At 32.3% G+C, this 18540-nt stretch overlaps 1 protein-coding gene and 2 long non-coding RNA genes across 4 annotated transcripts in view; 1 reads left to right on the forward strand and 2 right to left on the reverse strand.

Annotated features, from left to right (window-relative positions):
* Positions 1-248: 248 nt before the first annotated feature.
* On the reverse strand, positions 249-3364 carry LOC146994127 (uncharacterized). Its single transcript, XM_085826309.1, has 6 exons — positions 3356-3364; positions 2895-2957; positions 2557-2622; positions 1990-2058; positions 1795-1863; positions 249-674 (listed from the first exon to the last, which is right to left on the reverse strand). The coding sequence occupies exons 1-6, from the start codon at positions 3362-3364 to the stop codon at positions 309-311; spliced, it is 642 nt and encodes a 213-aa protein (XP_085682435.1). The 3' UTR covers positions 249-308.
* A 6096-nt stretch (positions 3365-9460) lies between these two features.
* Positions 9461-14181, forward strand: LOC118205636 (uncharacterized). Its single transcript, XR_015044018.1, has 4 exons — positions 9461-9687; positions 11325-11519; positions 12341-12437; positions 13770-14181. It is a non-coding gene; the product is annotated as an uncharacterized LOC118205636 (long non-coding RNA).
* Positions 14182-14804: 623 nt separating this feature from the next.
* LOC146994128 (uncharacterized) overlaps positions 14805-18540 on the reverse strand; it is a 109211-nt gene continuing 105475 nt past the window's right edge. For both annotated transcript variants that reach the window (XR_015044020.1, XR_015044019.1), the window contains exon 3: positions 14805-14960. This is a non-coding gene — a long non-coding RNA (uncharacterized LOC146994128). The remainder of the gene's footprint in view (positions 14961-18540) is intronic.

Genomic DNA, 18540 nt, shown 5'->3' on the forward strand with positions numbered 1-18540 from the left:
TTTGAGCTGGCATCCTGTTACATGTCCAGTTATCTCATGGGCAACCACTTGCTTCCATTTCAGCTTCAAACCTCTTAGTAAAATAACTAAATAGTGATTTCCTGCACCCTTTTGATTTCCTAATGTACATTTACCAATAAATTTACGTTTTGAAATATCAAAATCAGGATTGCCAGAAATCTCCATTTCATCCAATGATAAAATACAGTCTTTATCACTAGCATTCATTTTTTCTCCTTTAATTTTCAAAGGTTCGATCATCTCACTGATGACTCCAAAATTCATTTCAAGACCTTGAAGTCTTTTATTTAAAGTGCTGTATGAAGGCACGGAAAACCTATTCTGTGCAAGTAATTATAACCATGCTTGCCCAAGGCAAATCTAACTTTGAGGCCTTTTATTATTCCCTCATTAGACCATTTTGCAATGCTTCTACGAGGAATTTTCGACATTGCTATTTGTTCATCTGAAAGAAATGTTTTCACTCCTTTCAGCAATTCCTCATGCTGTACTTGAAGGTCATGAAGTTGAATTTCAGTGCTATGCCATTTTTTTAAAACATTAATTTCATTTTTTTTGGTTGCTGTAAGTTCTTTCAGTAATATTTTGTTCTGGCATTGCAGAAGCGAGATCAATTCAGTCTGCTGTTTTATAAAATTCCTTAAAAGAACATCCTGGAATAAAGAAAAAAATCTATATGAATAATCATCAAAGAAGGGGGGGGAACACAACAAACAAACAAAAAAGATCTGAAAGGTTTCAGATTTTAAATTACACCCAAAGGGGCCTTTTTTTAACATTTTGTGTTTTACCTTTATTTATTAAATATCAAGTTTTTCACACTTAAACTATAAAATTCAGTTCAACAGCAATATTGCAAGATAATTTTAAAATGAACATATCTTCAGAATTCCCGATTCATTGTCTCACACGCTGGAGATAAAAGTGTCTTTTCTGTACAACATTGCCATTGCTCGCTTTGAAATCCTCAAGTTTGTTAATCAAAAATTCATTAAAGTTTTACAACATATAAAATATATATTAAAACAAATTCCGAATTTCAAATTCGGTCTTCCAAATGTCCATATTCACAGTAGAATTAAGTCATTCAAAATTTGATGGCTCTAGGTACCGTTGTTTTATCAGAATGCAAAAAACATACATGCATTTATGCAGATTCTTCACTATATAATTTCTTTAAATATAGTACAGGGTGATAATATTTGGTGGCAACAATTTGAAAAGTGATGCAGCCGTTTATAGTGTTTCAATACAAAACGAAAACAATAGTCCTTCAGGGACAAAGGCCCCTTTGGATTAAATGTCAAACTTAAACAGATAATAAATCCACAAAATAAAAATGCAAGTTCCAGGTCTCTTTTCCTATACTGTGGTGGGTTTTAAATTTGACTCTATTGTTTTCAGCATTTTCTAGATTATTTTTGTTTTATTTTCTAATATTTAAAATTTATTTCACTTAAAAATAGATTTTTAAAATTTATTTCCAGCTTTTCAAGGGATCGATTATCTCCATAATCATGAGCAATTTAATAACACAAATTATCAACTTATATCACAGCCTTCACAAATGCTGATGAAATTAATTAAAATTAATTACAATTTGGTTGCAAGATGAATCTAAAGATTGTTTTTGCAAACAAAACTGAAATTTACATAGAAAATTTGCAACTATTGATGAAATTAATTACATTCCTTTTACCAAAAAATTACTTTATAGAACATTTTAAATGCATATAAGGAAGTAATTTAATTATACATTAGTTATCAACTTACATCAGAGCCTTCACAAATAGATGGTATTTCATTGCAAAATGAGGCTAAAGGCTGTTCTTGCAAACAAACCTGAAATGTACACAAAGAATTTGTAAATGCTGATGAAATTAATTACATTCCTTTTACCCCCCCAAAAAAAGTTAATAGAAACATTTTGTATAAGCAAGCAATTTAATAATACACTAATTATCTTACATGAGATCCTTCACAAATAGATGGCATTTTATCACAAGATGAAGTTGAAGCTTGTTCTTGCAAACAAACCTGAAATATATATATAAGAAATTTAGAAATACAGATAATATAAACTACATTCATTTTAAGAAATAATTATTTTACATAACATTTTATAATTCATAAATAGATAATAAATTGTTAACACTCAAAATTCAAAAATAATTCCATAGCACAACAGCCAGATATAGTACAGCTGTTTAGCAACCATAAGACAAACAATTTCATATTTCAGAAATCGTATAAAAATTCATTAATATATGTAAAACATATGACATTTAATAGCTGCTCAAATGAAAACATAGAATAGATTCTTTACTAGCAGCTGTTATTTAATCAGAAGGTAATGCTAAATGTTGTTGCAAACACACCTGAGATGTACTGTAATGTACACATTTGCAACCACTGGTGAAATGAAATAAAGTGCATGATTATGAAGATGGAAACATTTAAAAAAACATAGTACAGTTTACGAATAGATGTTAAAAAACTATTAAAATTTTTTAGAAGTGCAAAATGGCAATTTACATCAGATACTTCGGCAGCAAAATTTATTTCTCCAAAATATGAAGCTGAAGGTTGTGGCAAATGAACCTAAAAGAAATTATAATATATGAAATATGTGGAAGTGAAAGAAATTATAAACTCTGATCGGATAAAAATAAATACAAATAATCATTACCATTTTCAAAGTAACTCAACTTATAAAAAAGCATAAATACATTGGACTGTTCATAGCATTCATACTTCTTAAACATAAGTAAATATTACGTTAATATATTTTTTAATTTTAGAAACAGTGTTAATACTTTTTAGAAAAAGTTTATAATACTAAATATTTAATAACTGTTCAAATGAAGACTTACAACAGATGGTTCAGCAACAGAAATCGCTTCAGTTGATAAAGGTAAACCGTGCAGCAAGCCACCCTGAAGATGTAAAAATTATGAAACACATATAAGTAAGGATACCTGAAAATGCTGATAAATAAAATATACTTAATGTAATTTTAATAATAAATAATATAAATAATCCTAATAAGTTTTGTAAATCTTTAAACAAAAAATAACAACATTCAGACAAGACATTAAAATATACATTTAAATCAATGTATTATAACTATATTATTGTATTACTCAAGATTAAAGTTATTAATTTCAATATTATTTCTTTTACTTACTCCATACATATTTCTCTCTATTTATCTGGAATTTAAAATTAAGCAAAAAAGCAACTTTAGTTTAATACAAATTTTGATTTAAACTCTTTTGACTTTGAAGGCAATCAGATACCGGTTTCTTTCTTTTAGGAGCAAATTTGAAGAAACCAGACCCATGTATGACCGTCCTTGAAAAACTACAAAAACTTTATCCAAAAACTACATCAAATTGAGGTTTTATGCTTAATTTTCAATATATGATTATAATAACAAAGTACATACTTAATTATATATATAACAACAGCAAAATTTTAATTTTTTAATCTAATCTTAGGGACTGTAATTACAGCTTTATCACATAATGCCTTAATTTCAATATTTTGATTCTTTTATAAAGCAATTTAGTCCATTTGTAATAAAAACATATTTTTTTATGAAAAACCATAAAAATAAAAAACACATACATTACAAAAATTGAATGTAACTGAACGGTGCTTTGGTAAACCAATGCCTTTTAGAGGCTGTGGGGTCAACAGTTGTGAGGGATTAGGCACAGTGAAAAGAGTTGGCACAGCATTGGGCTTGAGTTTTTTATGCCCATCTTGCCTAGAGCATTCAAATTGATTTTCTTCAAAATGTACCTGCATATTTAACAAAAGCATGCATGAAATTTAACATTAAAATCAAAAGCACTAGTATTAAATTACAGTTACATATATTATAATAATTTAAGAATGTAATTTTCTGATAAATTTAAAATTTTTTATGAAAATAGAACAAATTTTTTAAAAAGTAATCATGTTTGTAAAACTACTTAAAACATATTTCCTGCTCACACACTAAAAATAAATTTAAAGTACCTATAGTTAAAAATACAACATTAAGATTTACTACTACAATAAAGGATAATAATGGGATCAAAACGATTCATCGAATATTTAAATATTTAACTTCTTAAAAATGTCTAAAAATACAGAATATATTTATCTTACTATAAAGAAAAAACAAAATCATTTATTATTTGGATCATACCATCCAGTTTTTAACATTGGCGCCAACTATCCGATTTGGCGACAATACATCAGAATCAAAACATAGAATGCTACTTTAAATCACCAATCGTACAGTAAAATTAAAGAAAAGAAAAAGGCACATCACATTTGTAACTGAGCACTAAGTTTACATGAAATGTATGATACAAATTTTACAAACGGTATAAACTTTTCACGATAACAAAAGAAACAACATGAAACAACGATATTTTACTGCACAAACACATACACATTCCGCAGTTGATTTTGTACTTATAAAATCAGTTGATCGTCAATAAGTGACAGTTAAATGAAAATAAATATTTTAAAGTACCAAGGCGAGTAATTTTTCTAACATTCTATGGAAAAATACGAAGCTGAACTTACCTCACAAAGATACGCTCCTGGGCCCGGGATCCATTGATCTCGACGAGAATTAACTATCCATTTTCTTCGTCTTTCTTCATTTCTAGGGAAACGAAACATCCTAAAGTTATTTTTAGACTGATTCGAACAATTTGATGCAGCACAACCACCCATTTTTCTGAAAATTAGGTCGAAATCGATCCACAAATATGTCAAGAAATCAGTGCTAATCCAATAGCGAATACCAACAAGTTAGCTTCAAAATGGATGATGATTCAGCTCCCCTTTATAGTAGCCTTATGGCAGGTAATCCTGTGGAGTAAATCTAAAACAACCCGCTTTTGACGTCACATGTGACATGTACCGTTGACCAATCAAATTTTCCTGCCGAGTTGAAATTTAGTCGCTCCCAGAAACAAAGCCGTCCAGCCAAAACCGACTCTACTTTGGTAGAGGTAGTAGAGTCGGTGTTAGTCCAGCTCTCTCGTGACGTCACGATGAGGAGTGCATGGACCTTATAAGAAATAGACTAACCCAAACAGGTTTTCTCCCTCGTCTGAGGCGTTGCCGGCTGTTACCTTGATCAGATCCGGAGGAGTAGGGACGACTTGCAGAAATTTAACATTGGTTGCCTATTGCAGCATGTTTAATTGTCAAGAAAAAGCTCATTGTAGCGCCTCATTTCACAAATTAGAATTTCTACATAGTTTTATTTTTGAAATTGAGATTGATTTTTAAAAATTTAGCATATTTATCAAGCATAATTAGCATTCCAAATAATTATAAAGCTATTGCATGCTTTCAGGACTGGATATTTTTTTAGCCATGCTGTAAGGAAATTTGTAACTACTTCTTTTAGAAAATAATATTTTAAATCTGAACTAATAGAAAATTTCAAACAAGCAATTTTTATGCTTTTTATTGGTGTAAATAAGTAAAAATTACTAAAATATTTAAAAACGAATTTTTGAAAGTTTTGTTTAAAATTCTAAATTGGGCTGCTTTTTTTAAAATTATAGATGAGTATTATAGCACAATTTCTATAAAGGAATTTTATTTCAATTATATTTCATAATACACCATAGTGATAAACACTTTTGAGTCCTTAAAAATGTTTATACATTTAATTATAATATTAAAATTGTATTAATCGTAATTATTAATTTTGCTTGTATTTTCTAGTGATTATTTTTTAATTTATTTTTAGTTTTGTATAAGATTTTTTTATTGACAGTTAATTTACTTTATTAGCCTAAATCGGCGGTAGCCTAGAAAGGCTCTTTGTTTCGAAGCAGCTTTTTGCGCTGTTTTACTATAAATGTCCGTGTCTGCTTGCAAATTGTAGTTACCAAATATTATCGCCCTGTATTATTAAATAATGAAGAATCTGCATGAATACATGTATGTTTTTCGCACTGTGACAAAAACGATAGTATCTAGAGGCATAATATTTTGAATAACGTAATCCTCCACCCGAACATGGGCATCTGGACGGCCGAATTTCGAATTTGTTTCAATCTATTTCATATTTTGTAAAACTTTAAGGAATTTTTGATTAACAAACTCAACGAGTTCAGAGCGAGCACTGTACGGAAAATAACAGTTTTATCTCCAGTCGGAAATTCTAAAGTTATGCTGTTTTCAAATGTATGTGGTTTACGGGCGAAGAACATGATATTCAATAAATATAGGTAACACACAATACTTAAAAAAAAGGTTCCTTTTGTCCGTAATATAAAATCTGAGTGCTTCTAGATTTTATTTTATCATTTTTTCTCCCTTCATTACGCTCAGGAAATTTTATGCTCCGAAATTTACGAGTTATTAAAATAACTAATCCACTTTAATGTTAATAGTTTAATGATCATATAATCAAATAAATATGATAATTTCGTAATGTTATTATAGTTTGGAAAATCACTGCCTGAAAATGTTCATTAAACTTTTTAAAAAAATTATCAGATCTTGTTTAATTTTACCTTATTTATTTCAAAGCATCACGTACTATCAATCTTATTTAATTTTACTTTATTTTTACGCAAAATTAAATTCATAAATTTTGTGCCTAGAGTTTATACCGTTTTACCAAATTAAAGATGTATGTACAAGAATTACGCGTGAAAAAATGCGCGAAATGCAGTAAAAAGGGCTTTAATGAGATAGTATATTAAATCTTATTTTAAAAAAACTGTGGCTTTCATAATCTCATCACTAAACAACGTATCACATTTAATAATTAAAAAGAGTTATGTGATACAAACGCCATAGGTTTCAGTGTTAAAGTAAACCAGATCGTCCCTACTCTTTCATGCCGACAGGTCGGTGACGCGCTCCCCGCCCACTGGGTTAGTCTTTCTCTTATAAGGTCCATGGAAGAGTGCGAAGAAATCTGTCTCCTGCATTCGAAGCGAGTGAACTTACAGCGCGCTAATTTATCAGATAAGCTAATTTTATGTTACTCTGATGTAAAATAAATAGGAGATTTTTAAATAAATGATACTATCTTAACATTTATTATATATCATGCTTTAAGACTTCAGATATCTGAGCTTATTCTTCTTAATACTTGATAAAAATTTTCACCTGGATGATCAATAATTATTTTTTATATTATTCTCAGTTTTTTTTTTTTTTTTTTTTTTGCAACACTTCATATAAACTTTCCAACACTTCATAACGCGAAAATGTTAAGCTTTCGAACTGCAAACGAAACATTGCATATTATTTTTCATTCATATGTAAACATGAGAAATATGAATAAAAAAGAGCGTTTTTACAAGAACCAACCTTTTTCTTACAGACTTTTTTAAATAATATTTAATTTTCTTCAGTATGGCAGTAAAATGAAAGAACTAGCATTTTAAATTATTACATTAATTTTATTACATTTAAGTAAATTTTAGCGTAGAAGATCTTTTATAACAAACTAAATATTAAAAAGGAATATTTCATCATTTATTTATCGATATAAATGTATTAAAACTTATTTTAAATGAAAATTTTTAATGTCAACATTGTTTTAAACTGTCAAATGGTGCTATTGTTATTATTAAAATAATTATTAAACTTGCAGTGATCCGGATTCTTACAGAATAAAAACCAAAGATCTATTTTTAATCTGTCACAGAAAATCATTTTACTTTAATTTTGCCGACTGTCTTTATTAAACACTTTTTTAATTGCGATATGAATTCTTACTATTCTGTATTACTCTTACAATGATTCCGCTGAGATTGATTACACTAGATATTGTTCGGTAGATGTGAGCTCTCAAGAGAATTGCAAAAGGCTAGACTCTCCGCGACTTAAGGGTCAGGGTACAGCTGCGAAACTTAAAAGTTTCCTTCCCTTAAACAATCTTATCTCTACATATCTTCTCTACATATAATAAAAGAAAGAGTCTGTCTGTGTGTGTGCCTTTCGTTCGCGCTGCGCGTAAGCTAATAGAACCACGGCTACGAAATTTGCTACATAGGTACATCTACACAAGAGCCAGTGCACTTCGAAGCGATTTTTTCGAATTCGAATTTTTTTTATTTCATGTTTTGTGACGAAATCGTGTCATTTTAAAACATAATGGGCTATAAGAAAGCGAGATTATACCCTACACACTCCATTTTTACATCGTCATGAAACGTAGGCACTTAGCTATTTTACGAACTTAAAATAAATTTCGTGTTTCAATAAATCGATTAAATACGAATTTATTTAACAAAGGAAGCTTGACACTTTTTCAATGGGATTTTTTCTAAAAAAGTTTATCTTTAAAAATGTACAGTTTATTTTTCTTTGATTTTTGGACACGTTAAACTTTCATCCTTGCGAATGCTTTTACAAAAAGAATTTTGGAAAAATAATAATATTTTGTATTTTTAAAAGATTTTTTTAAATGAAGCTTCTGAGTACACTTCTCACATCTCACATCTTTAAAAATTTGATTTTGGCAACAATTTTCCTGTCTTACTGTTGTTGATAGATTTTTGATGAAATCGCATCATTTTGAATAGTTTCATTCTTTTAGAAATATGGGTTTGGCAACAATTTTTCATCGTATTTCTTATGTCACTGTTTTTAAGATAATTTGATAGTATAAATAATAATGGCGAATTATTTATTCATTTTGGAACAATATTCGTGGCTTATACTGGTTTGATGAAGTTCTGTTCAAATTCATTTCAAAAATTCCAAGTCTTTTTATGTACATTGATTTCAATGCGATTTTTATTAGAAAAAAATTCAATGAGTTTGATTTTCTTACATAATTGTAATTACATTGTTCAACGCAAACTAACTACAAGCAGAAAGGCAAAGGTGTGTTAAAATTTCTTTATTTTGCTATATTAATTATTAAAATAACCAACCTACAGCCTAACAACTGAATGTCCGAAATATAACCCGCAACTTTTCTAAAAGTAACAAATTTCAGTTAAGAAAAACCGCAGTAAATAAATAAAACGAAATACTATTAAGAAAAGAACCACGAAAATTTATTTTTTTATATTTACTTACTTTATTTTTAGTCCCAAGGGGCAATTTGCCCTGAAGGACTTTTAATTTCGCTTTGGCATTTTTCATTGAAAACTATAAACGGCGTATCACTTTTCAAATTGTTGCCACTAAATATTATCGCTCTGTATTATACTTAAAGAAATTAAAGGGTCTAGTCTGGACACCTTTCGAGATCGATATCGGAAAACCAGTCGGGACTCTCTTTCCGCTCGACAGTAAACGGGAGAGCGAGTCTGACCCCTTCTAATTCCGTTGGCGGAAAATGAAGTGGAAATTCCGTCCGGAAGTGACGTTTATTGCATAGCAACCAGTCTCTCTCACTTCTACATCGCTCGAGGCTCAGGCAAAGCAGGTAGTTTGTTGTGAAAAAGGCTGTTTCGCACGTGCTTCACAGAAAATGGCAGCAGCGAAAAAAACAACTACCAACCAATTCGAATTAATGGTGTCATTTTTCGAAAAATATCCGCAGCTGTTAAGCGGAAAAATTGACAGCACATTTAATAAAGAGAATAGGAAAAAAATGGGAAGACTTAATGGATTATTTTAAATGCAGAAGGAACTGGCCCGTCCAAAACTGCAGATATGTGGAGGAAAGTAAGTATAATTTTATATATGATCTTTTGCAAAATGGAAATATTTGAAAAGTTTACATCTTTGTAAACTATTTGTTAACAGGAACTTTATGTTAAAAATATTTGTTTTTTGTCTTAAAAGGTTATTCAACAATGTCATAAATCAAATAATTGAAGTATAGCATCGTGTACCCGTGGTTAATATTCCTATTGAATTAGAATTTTTAGCAACTGATGATTATATCAATGATTTTATTTATTCATAAATTATACCAATAACGTAACTACAGGTAAACTATGTATTTTAGATGTTATTAACTATTTTTTTTTCTGAATGTTGTGTCAGAAATGTTAAAAAACATAATATATTTACATCTTTGCATAGATTTCCAGGTCTTTTCAGAGCCAAACTTTTATCTGTATTTACTTCTCCAGAAGAAAATCTTATTGAATTCTCTTGTGACAATAAATTGAAGACAAAATTCAACAGTAAGGAACGAAGTCACTTTCTGATATTATTAAAAAAAGGAACAATCTGAACATGACTCCATATTTGTGCTAGCCAAATTCTCAGTTGTTTTCTATGATTCTAAGATTTTCAAAATGTGTTCTATGGAAAGGGGTTTATTCTTTCCACTAATTACAGTTGATTTAGTCAATGATATAATTGTTCAAAATATTTAGAACATTTGTATAAATTGTTTCTTAATATAAAATATTTCATTTATCTTTAAAATTTAATCAACCTAATTGTATTAGCTGCCTGTATGCTGGAATTGACAGGTCAAGCAGAAAGCTGAATCTGAGTACTATTGATTTACATGAATTCCATAAACTGCTAATGCTTGGGAATATTACTACAAATCATGTGCACGTTACACAACATAAATTTACTTTTATCATTCTATTAGAGTGTATCTTTCTGTATAGCATGCTTATGAATATGATCTTGTCTTATATGATTCCTTTTTTAAGCATGCATAGGAGTACTTACACATGAATGATTAACAGGTTAGAAAATATTATTATTATACTATATGAAAAAAGGGCTAATCTTTGGAATATGGTAACAGGTAGTTTGGCGACATTTTGGTAAGCGATAAAGGGTACTAGCTAGGACTTTAGCAGTGTACATTGTTAAAGTCAAGAGTGTGCGCACTGCCATTTTTGTGCAATTCTGGGATTTTTTTTAAAGTGAAAATAGGTCGGCATGGATGATACCGCGTTTGTGCAGTTCTTAAAAACGCGGCAAGCAGTGGGCGATTCTGCACTTTGTCCCAATTTCGCACCTAATCTTTGTCATGATTAAGCACTTTTGTTCCATAAAAGTTCTAGCATAAGCGTAATTCGGCTAGCAGATTGTTGGGAAAAATATTGAGTAAAAAAAAAAAAAAAATGCCCTTTACTTCGCGAAAATGGCGTCCAAACAAAAACTAGCAGGTTGCTATAGCAGGGTTGGTCGCCAAAAAATCGCTAAGTTACCATAATCCAAAGATTAACCGAAAAAAGTGTTGCATATTTAAATTACACTAATGTCACTACATGTATAAAATTCTATGAAGTGTAACAAAATACAACATGAGCTTGCTTATCAGTAATTATTTTTGACTCGGATAAAATAAAAATCATAAATTTCATCAATATATCTGCTTTATGTAGACATGGAGAGATTACAAATTTTCAATCAAGAAGAAAGCAGCTAAAATAGCTCAACATAAGAGAGAAACTGGAGGAGGCCCGGAAATTAAAGACATTTTGACACCATTAGATGAGCGAGTTCTTGCACCTTATGGCAGCGTTATGTCACGTGGAAATGATGAAGTTCCTGAATCTGCTGTTGAATTTGAATGCTTTGTAAGTACATTAATTGTTAAATTTAAATCATGTTAGAAAATAAATGCTAGAAGCTTTAATGACTGGCTATATACACTGTGAAGTAAAAATGTACATATATTTCAGAATTATAATCCAATATATGACCTTCTGATTGTCCACATTCACATTTAATTATGATTCCTTGTATTAAATTTAAATAATATTAATCTTCTGGAATTTTAGGTACTCTTCTTTATCGGAGTCCGATTCAGATATGCATGCATGTTTATTTTCATGCATGCATACATTTCTACATAAGTATGTGTACACATATATGCATATACATACATACATTTCTGAATCCGTCCCTATAACAGAAGAGTACCCAATTTTATTCCACAAGATATGTTTGTAAATTTTGCATATAAAAGTGAAATTCATTTCCAATTTTGTTAGTATCTCCTGGAAAAGAGAACATGTTTCTGCACCTAGTTTTCAAATTTGAAAATGCAGTATGTTTTAATAATTTGTATGATTTTAGTTTTAAATAATGCATATTCATTATCTCGTAACATTCTAAAACCATACCTTATAACTTTTTCTTTTGGAGTACTTACATAAAGGCATACTAGTGTTACATACAATTTTTATAGCATTCAGTGAGTTTTAGTTTGCTGTTTCAATGATAAAAAGTTATTTTAAATGCTATAATTCTTTCAACTTCATTGCCTTAAATGAAAGCATTTTATTTGTATAAAAGTCTTAATAATACTTATTTTCAAAGCTCTTTTTTATTTGTATAATATTTCTTAATAGTCAATATTGTCAGTCATCAATCTTCACAACTACTTTTATTTCAGGAAAATGTTTCTCCTGAAAATATATCAGAATGAAACATTCCACTGTGTGATGTCGACTTCAACACATCAAATGAGGTTATAGCCAGTGCTTCAAATGGTGGGTCAACTTTTATAAAAATCATTTTAAGAATTATTGTTCTAACTAAAATGTTCATGGTTTCCTTTTTATGAAGTGCAAACTGTTTTATTTTCAAATCATTATTTAAAACTTAACCATTAATCCTCTAAAGCAGCCCTTATCTATTGTCTATCAATCTTACTTTCAGAACAAAAATGTTAAAATATACATCATATAGCAATAAAATGTTGAAGTGTATAATAAAAAATCCACAATTATGATTACACTGTTTAAAAATGTCATGCAATCTAAAATATCAATTAGTTCAATATTTGAACATTACACTGGTATGCAAAATTTAACGATAAGATGGTTTTGCAAATGTAACATTACACAGAAGTGTTCCACGTTAACCCAGATCATGCGATGTGTACGTTGTGCAAATGATTCAAAATTGGTGAAATGTGGAGTGTACTAATTTTTTATTTTACAATCATAATCACATGCAAGCCATCTTTCCAAGTGATGTCATACTCATGTAACAAAAAAAAAAAAAAAAAAAAAAAAAAAAAAAAAAAAAACTGAAAGCTTTCAGATTTTACACTACATCCAAAGGGTTTTTTTTTTTTTTAACATTTTGTGTTACCTTTATTTATTAACTATCATGATCTTTCCACTTAAACCATAAAATTCAGTTCAACAGCAATATTGCAAAATAATTTTTAAATGAGCATATCTTTAGAATTTCCGATACACAGTCTCGCGCGCTGGAGATGCATTTTTTTTTCTTCCCCCCGTACAGTGTTGCTATTTCTCGCTTTGAAATCATTGAGTGCTTTAATCAAAAATTTCTTACTGTTACAAAATAAGAAATCGTTAATAAAACAAATTCCAAATTAGGGCTTCTAGATGTCCATATACAGTGGAAGATTACATTATTGAAAATTTGATGTTTTTAGGTACCATAGTTTTTTCTCAATGCGAGAATTTATCATAGTTTGGATTAAAAAAACTGAGCGAGCCTTGCAGGTTTGCTATAATGACAATACGCGCCATGCAAGGTGCCAAAAAGAAAGAAAAGACATGAAGTAATTTTAAAGCTAAACTGTTCTAATGACTGAACAATTCCCAAGATGGAGAAATATAGGACAAGTGAGCAAAACCATCCAAACAAAAAATCAAAAGGATGAAAATGCTCTCCAGAGGCTTGTGAAAGGATGCTGTGTGCTTGTCCTTAATTTTTGCACATCAACCTATTAAATATTGGAGATTATATTAAGGATTATTGTTTACTATAATTAAAATATAAAATATTTTTCAGATAATTTTTTATTTATTCTGACATGTCTGAATTTCAATTACTATTTTCAGATTCTAAAAGGAAACGAAAGCCTACGGCAGCACAGATAGCTGACAGGCTTCTTCAGAGTCACAACAGCACTGCACAACATCAGTTGCATATAGCTGAGTGCAAAGAAAAGGAAATCAAACTACTAGAATTGCAGATAGAGCTGCATAAACAGAAGCTGGAGTTTTATGCAATAAAAGCAGCTGCAGCAGAAAGAAGAGCTGTTGCAATCGAGAGACTAGCTTTGGCAGCTGAGAGGCAAGCAATGGCTGCAGAAAAGCAGTGTGCGTGGACAGAAAACATTTTCCATTTAAAAAATAAAAAAGTTAAGACTGATAATCAAAAAATAAATTTTCAAATGAGAAAAGAAAATCTAAAATATCTGTAATGTGTATTTTTGTAATAAAATTGATTTAATAATAATTAAAAAAAGATAAATATTTTGGATATATATTATTTGTGCTTCTATAACTTCAAAATCTAAATCAAATACATATTATTCAATTAAAATATTTATTATCATTAGTTTTAAAAACGAGTTAAAATTAAATTATCTCTGATTTTAAGAGCAGCAGCTCTTAATGATGGTTCAAAAACTGTTGGTGGAATTGGTCCCCATGGTTCTTCTCTGCAATCATTTTCAACATCGGGTAATTTGTAATGCCTGCAAATATTATGCAACACTGCACAGGCATTTACAATTTTCCCAGCAGTTGTTGGTTCATAATTTAATTCTCTTGCATGCAGTAGACAGCGAAATCTTGATTTCAAAACCCCAATACATCTTTCAATGCAGTTTCTGGCTGTTGCATGCTTCTTGTTATATCTTTCATTAGCAGATCCTACAGTTGGGGAAGACACAGGAGTCAACAACCATGGTTCCAAAGGATAGCCTGCATCACCTGAAGTATTAAAATATATTTTTCACACTTGTGAAAAGTAATTTATTTTTAAATATTTTGCAATTAAAGTCTTAAGTACTAAATACTTAATATATATTAACCAGAGAGATATATACCACATGAAAAACAATGAAACTTTACATAAATTACTGACACAAAACTAAAAAATTACTTTCCTAAAAGCCAAGAGCCAGTTTCATGATGCCTGGAAAGTGCATGCCGAACTCCTGAAGATCGTCACACAAATGAATCATGTGAACTACCAGGAAATTTCGCATTGACGTTGGTGATCATCAAATCAGAATCGCAAATCTGAAATAAAACGAGATCACGTGAAATCTTCATACTGCTTTAATATTATTTTTGACCACTAGACATAAGATGTCAGAAATATACCAATCAAATTATCGTCAATCTAAACTAGAGATGTGTGTTTCGTGTACCCAATGGCTACCAAAACAATCACACCAGGTGAAGGGCATCTATGGTATGGTTTGGTTTGGTTTATTAGATTACGGCAAAGCACCCGAAGGCTATCTGCCTTGAAGGAGGGATGCCTTCGTGGAGGACTTTTTAAGGGAAACTGGCTCATATACACCCATGCAGCCAGCCCGTTCGCGGGATTTGAACCTCGGGCCGAACTACCAGTGTTTAGCGACGTTATCGCTCGGCCGCTGGTGGGCTTGGGCATCTATGGTGACACTGAATGCAAGAAGTGACGTGCAGTCTCCTTGAAGCCTACAGACATGCAGATCAGAATACTGTATGCAGAACCGGGACTGGTCTGAAAAGATGACACTGTGCCACTCCTGTATCCAGCTTTATTGTCCAATGCACCAAAGTAGTCATCTCTCTCTATGCTGCATTATCAAGGGAAGTTGAAGAAATGATTGCCGTGCTGATAGTCCACACTGCTGCAAAGTCGACGCTCTGTATGAACGGATACTGGGCATGCTGCAAACATGCCCATTTCCTGACTAATGATTTGTGATACGGTTATATGGTTTGTCAGGGCTGACCTCATAATATATCTGTCCTCTCGGGCGTTGACATGCTGCATGCTATTCAGTATGACACTCAGCAACCCATTGATTCCCTATTCACATGACTATGGTTGGATGTCGACCAGTGCGACGGGCGATTTCACGGAATGATAATCCACACTCTTGATAGAAAGTGGAGTATTTTGCGGTTTCGCAGCTGAGTATGAGTTGAGTTGAGTTGAGAGCAGAATCTGGACACCCGTGCGGCTTACTAAGACTATTCGGGTCTAGTCCAGGTTCAGCAACTATCCGGGGCAACACCTCATGGGGCCTATAAGGGCATACATTGGTCCTGTATACATGCTTACATAGTTCATAATATATGCTTACATAGTTACATAGTTCATAGTACATGCTTATATACAAGTAGTTCATAATACATAGATCTTTCATAATACTTGCTTACATAGTTCATACATATACATGCTTACATACGTAGTTCATACATATACATGCTTACATAGTACATAATATATTGAGCCTGTTACATAATACATACATATAGTTCATAATAATTTTCATTGGCCATAGTACATACATGTTTCATAATATATTGAGCCTGTTAGATAATACATACGTAGTAGTTCATAATAATTTTCATTGGTCATAGTACATACATGTTTCAGAATATATACAGTGGGCCGTAATACATACGTTTCATAATATATACAATAAAAATAATAATAATAATAATAAATAAATAAAAAGATAGAAGAGAGAGAGAGAGAGAGAAGAGAGATTGACAGGGAACTACTCCACACTGCACAAATCTGTTCCCAATTCCTCCAGTTTCTGCATTATCTTGCATATTTTGATGCGAAATGCTGGCTGTTTGATCAGATAACGCTTATGAGAAGTTGCCTGTTCCGGAAGCTGCACATGCTACTGTGCGGTTAGAGGGCATTGGGTCAAGTAATGGTCTGGTTTACCAATGCCTCCACAGACACAACTTTCGGTATTTGCAATTCCTCTCTCATAGTAATAGGAGGGGAAAGGCCCGTGGCCCGTCACAAATCTCGTTATTTGTGGGGATGACTCGAGACGATCGAGCGAAACTTTATGGTAATATTCATAGGTCTTCCTGCTTTGTTCGGTAGAGTCCCATTCCCATTGCCACTGGTGCTGAGCTGCTGTCCTTGTCACTTTTTTTAAGGTGAGACCACTGGAGTTTGGTAATTACGCATTGTGCATCTATATTGTGAGCTGCTTCTTTTGCTAGCCTGTCGGCTTCCTCATTACCTTGAATGCCTGCATGTGCCTTTATCCAAGATATGAGGATATTCATTGTCGACGAACGCTCCTTCAGCGTGTCCTGAATCTCCGCTATGATAGGAGAAGGATGTCTGGGATTTCGTAAGGCATATATGACCGAGAGGCTGTCTGTAAGAATATTAACAGTGGATCCTACTGGGGGGCTTGTTAACTCGATAGCTTTACGAATCGCAATTGCTTCAGCCTGGAAAACTGAATTATTCTGTCCCATATGACCTTTCCATGTTATCAGCGTTTCCTTGTTCTTAGTTACTATAAAGCCACAGCCTGCTTGTCCGTCAACTTTTGAACCATCCGTATAAACGTAATAATGATCTTTTATGTCAGAGTCATCTTTCCATGATGTGTGGGCCGAGACTCCTTTTCCGTAGTTAGACGAATGGATGACATTTACTGGCCTTATTTTTTTATTGAGGCTGTGCTGAGAGGTGGTGTGTGTTACAACCCCTTTTCCATGGTGTGAAGGATGGGTTGCATTTATGAGACGTTTTGTTTCATACTCCTCTGGATCATAGCTTAGCGGTCCAAAAGTAGTGCAGAGATGTAGTTGGAGAACAGTCGTTACTGCTGCTTCTTGTGCTGCTCTAATATGTAATGGCAAAAGTCCCGCCAGTATTGTGGCTGCCGCTGTCGATGTTGTACGGTATCCTTTTGTAATAGCCAGAGCCAAGGGGCGTTGTATACTACTGAGCAATTTCTTTTTCCTTTCGTTCATTGGAGTTGCCCAGATTGCCGCTCCATAGAGGGCCATTTTTTCCACGACGGACTGATAGAGGATTTTTATTATATGTGGTCTAAGACCCCAGTCTGAGCCTTGAAGCCTCTTTAAGGTATTTGCAATTGCGTGTGTCCTCGCGTGGACTGCTCTGAGATGAGGCAGCCAGGAGAGCTTTTCATCGATTATAAGCCCCAGCAGTTTTAGTTCCCGAGTTCGTTTGATTGTACGGCCCTTTAGTTTCAAAACTGGATTTCTTACAAGAGTTTGACCTGGTTTGTGTACGATCAAATACTTTGACTTTTGCTCCGAGATGGTGAGTTTCTTGCCTTCACAGAGTCGTACAAATTTTGCTATGGTCTCATTCCTGTTACTTTCCAGCTGGTCTCTCGATGTGCCTCTGATGATAAATGTCGCATCATCAGCAAAAGCAATCACCTTTGTGTGGGTTGGCCACAGTGCTTTGAGAATGGAATTAAAAGTTGCATTCCATAGGTCAGGACCTGCACATGAACCCTGAGGGCAACCCCTGGTCTGCTTTCTCTCAACAACTCCTCCGTCATGCACTGCTACAAGAGTGCGATCAGAGAGATAACTTTTGCACACCTGCAGTAGATTATCAGGGATCTGAGCGTCGTGAAGTGCTTCCAGGATTGCTGGCCACCACAGGGAATCGAACGCACTTTTCAGGTCCAGACTGAGTACGGCTACATGGTTGTTAGAGTCATACGCGTCATAGATTCCCTTTTGTATGGCACTAAGAGCTTGGATAGTTGAGCGCTGCTCTCGAAAACCATACTGAGAGTCCGTGATCTCACCCTTAATCTCCAAGTAGTGCTTTATTCTCTGAACTAAAAGTTTC

Source organism: Stegodyphus dumicola, chromosome 11, assembly GCF_044657685.1.
Source record: "Stegodyphus dumicola isolate Sdum_Otavi_A_Nest chromosome 11, ASM4465768v1".
Classification (NCBI taxonomy): domain Eukaryota; kingdom Metazoa; phylum Arthropoda; class Arachnida; order Araneae; family Eresidae; genus Stegodyphus; species Stegodyphus dumicola.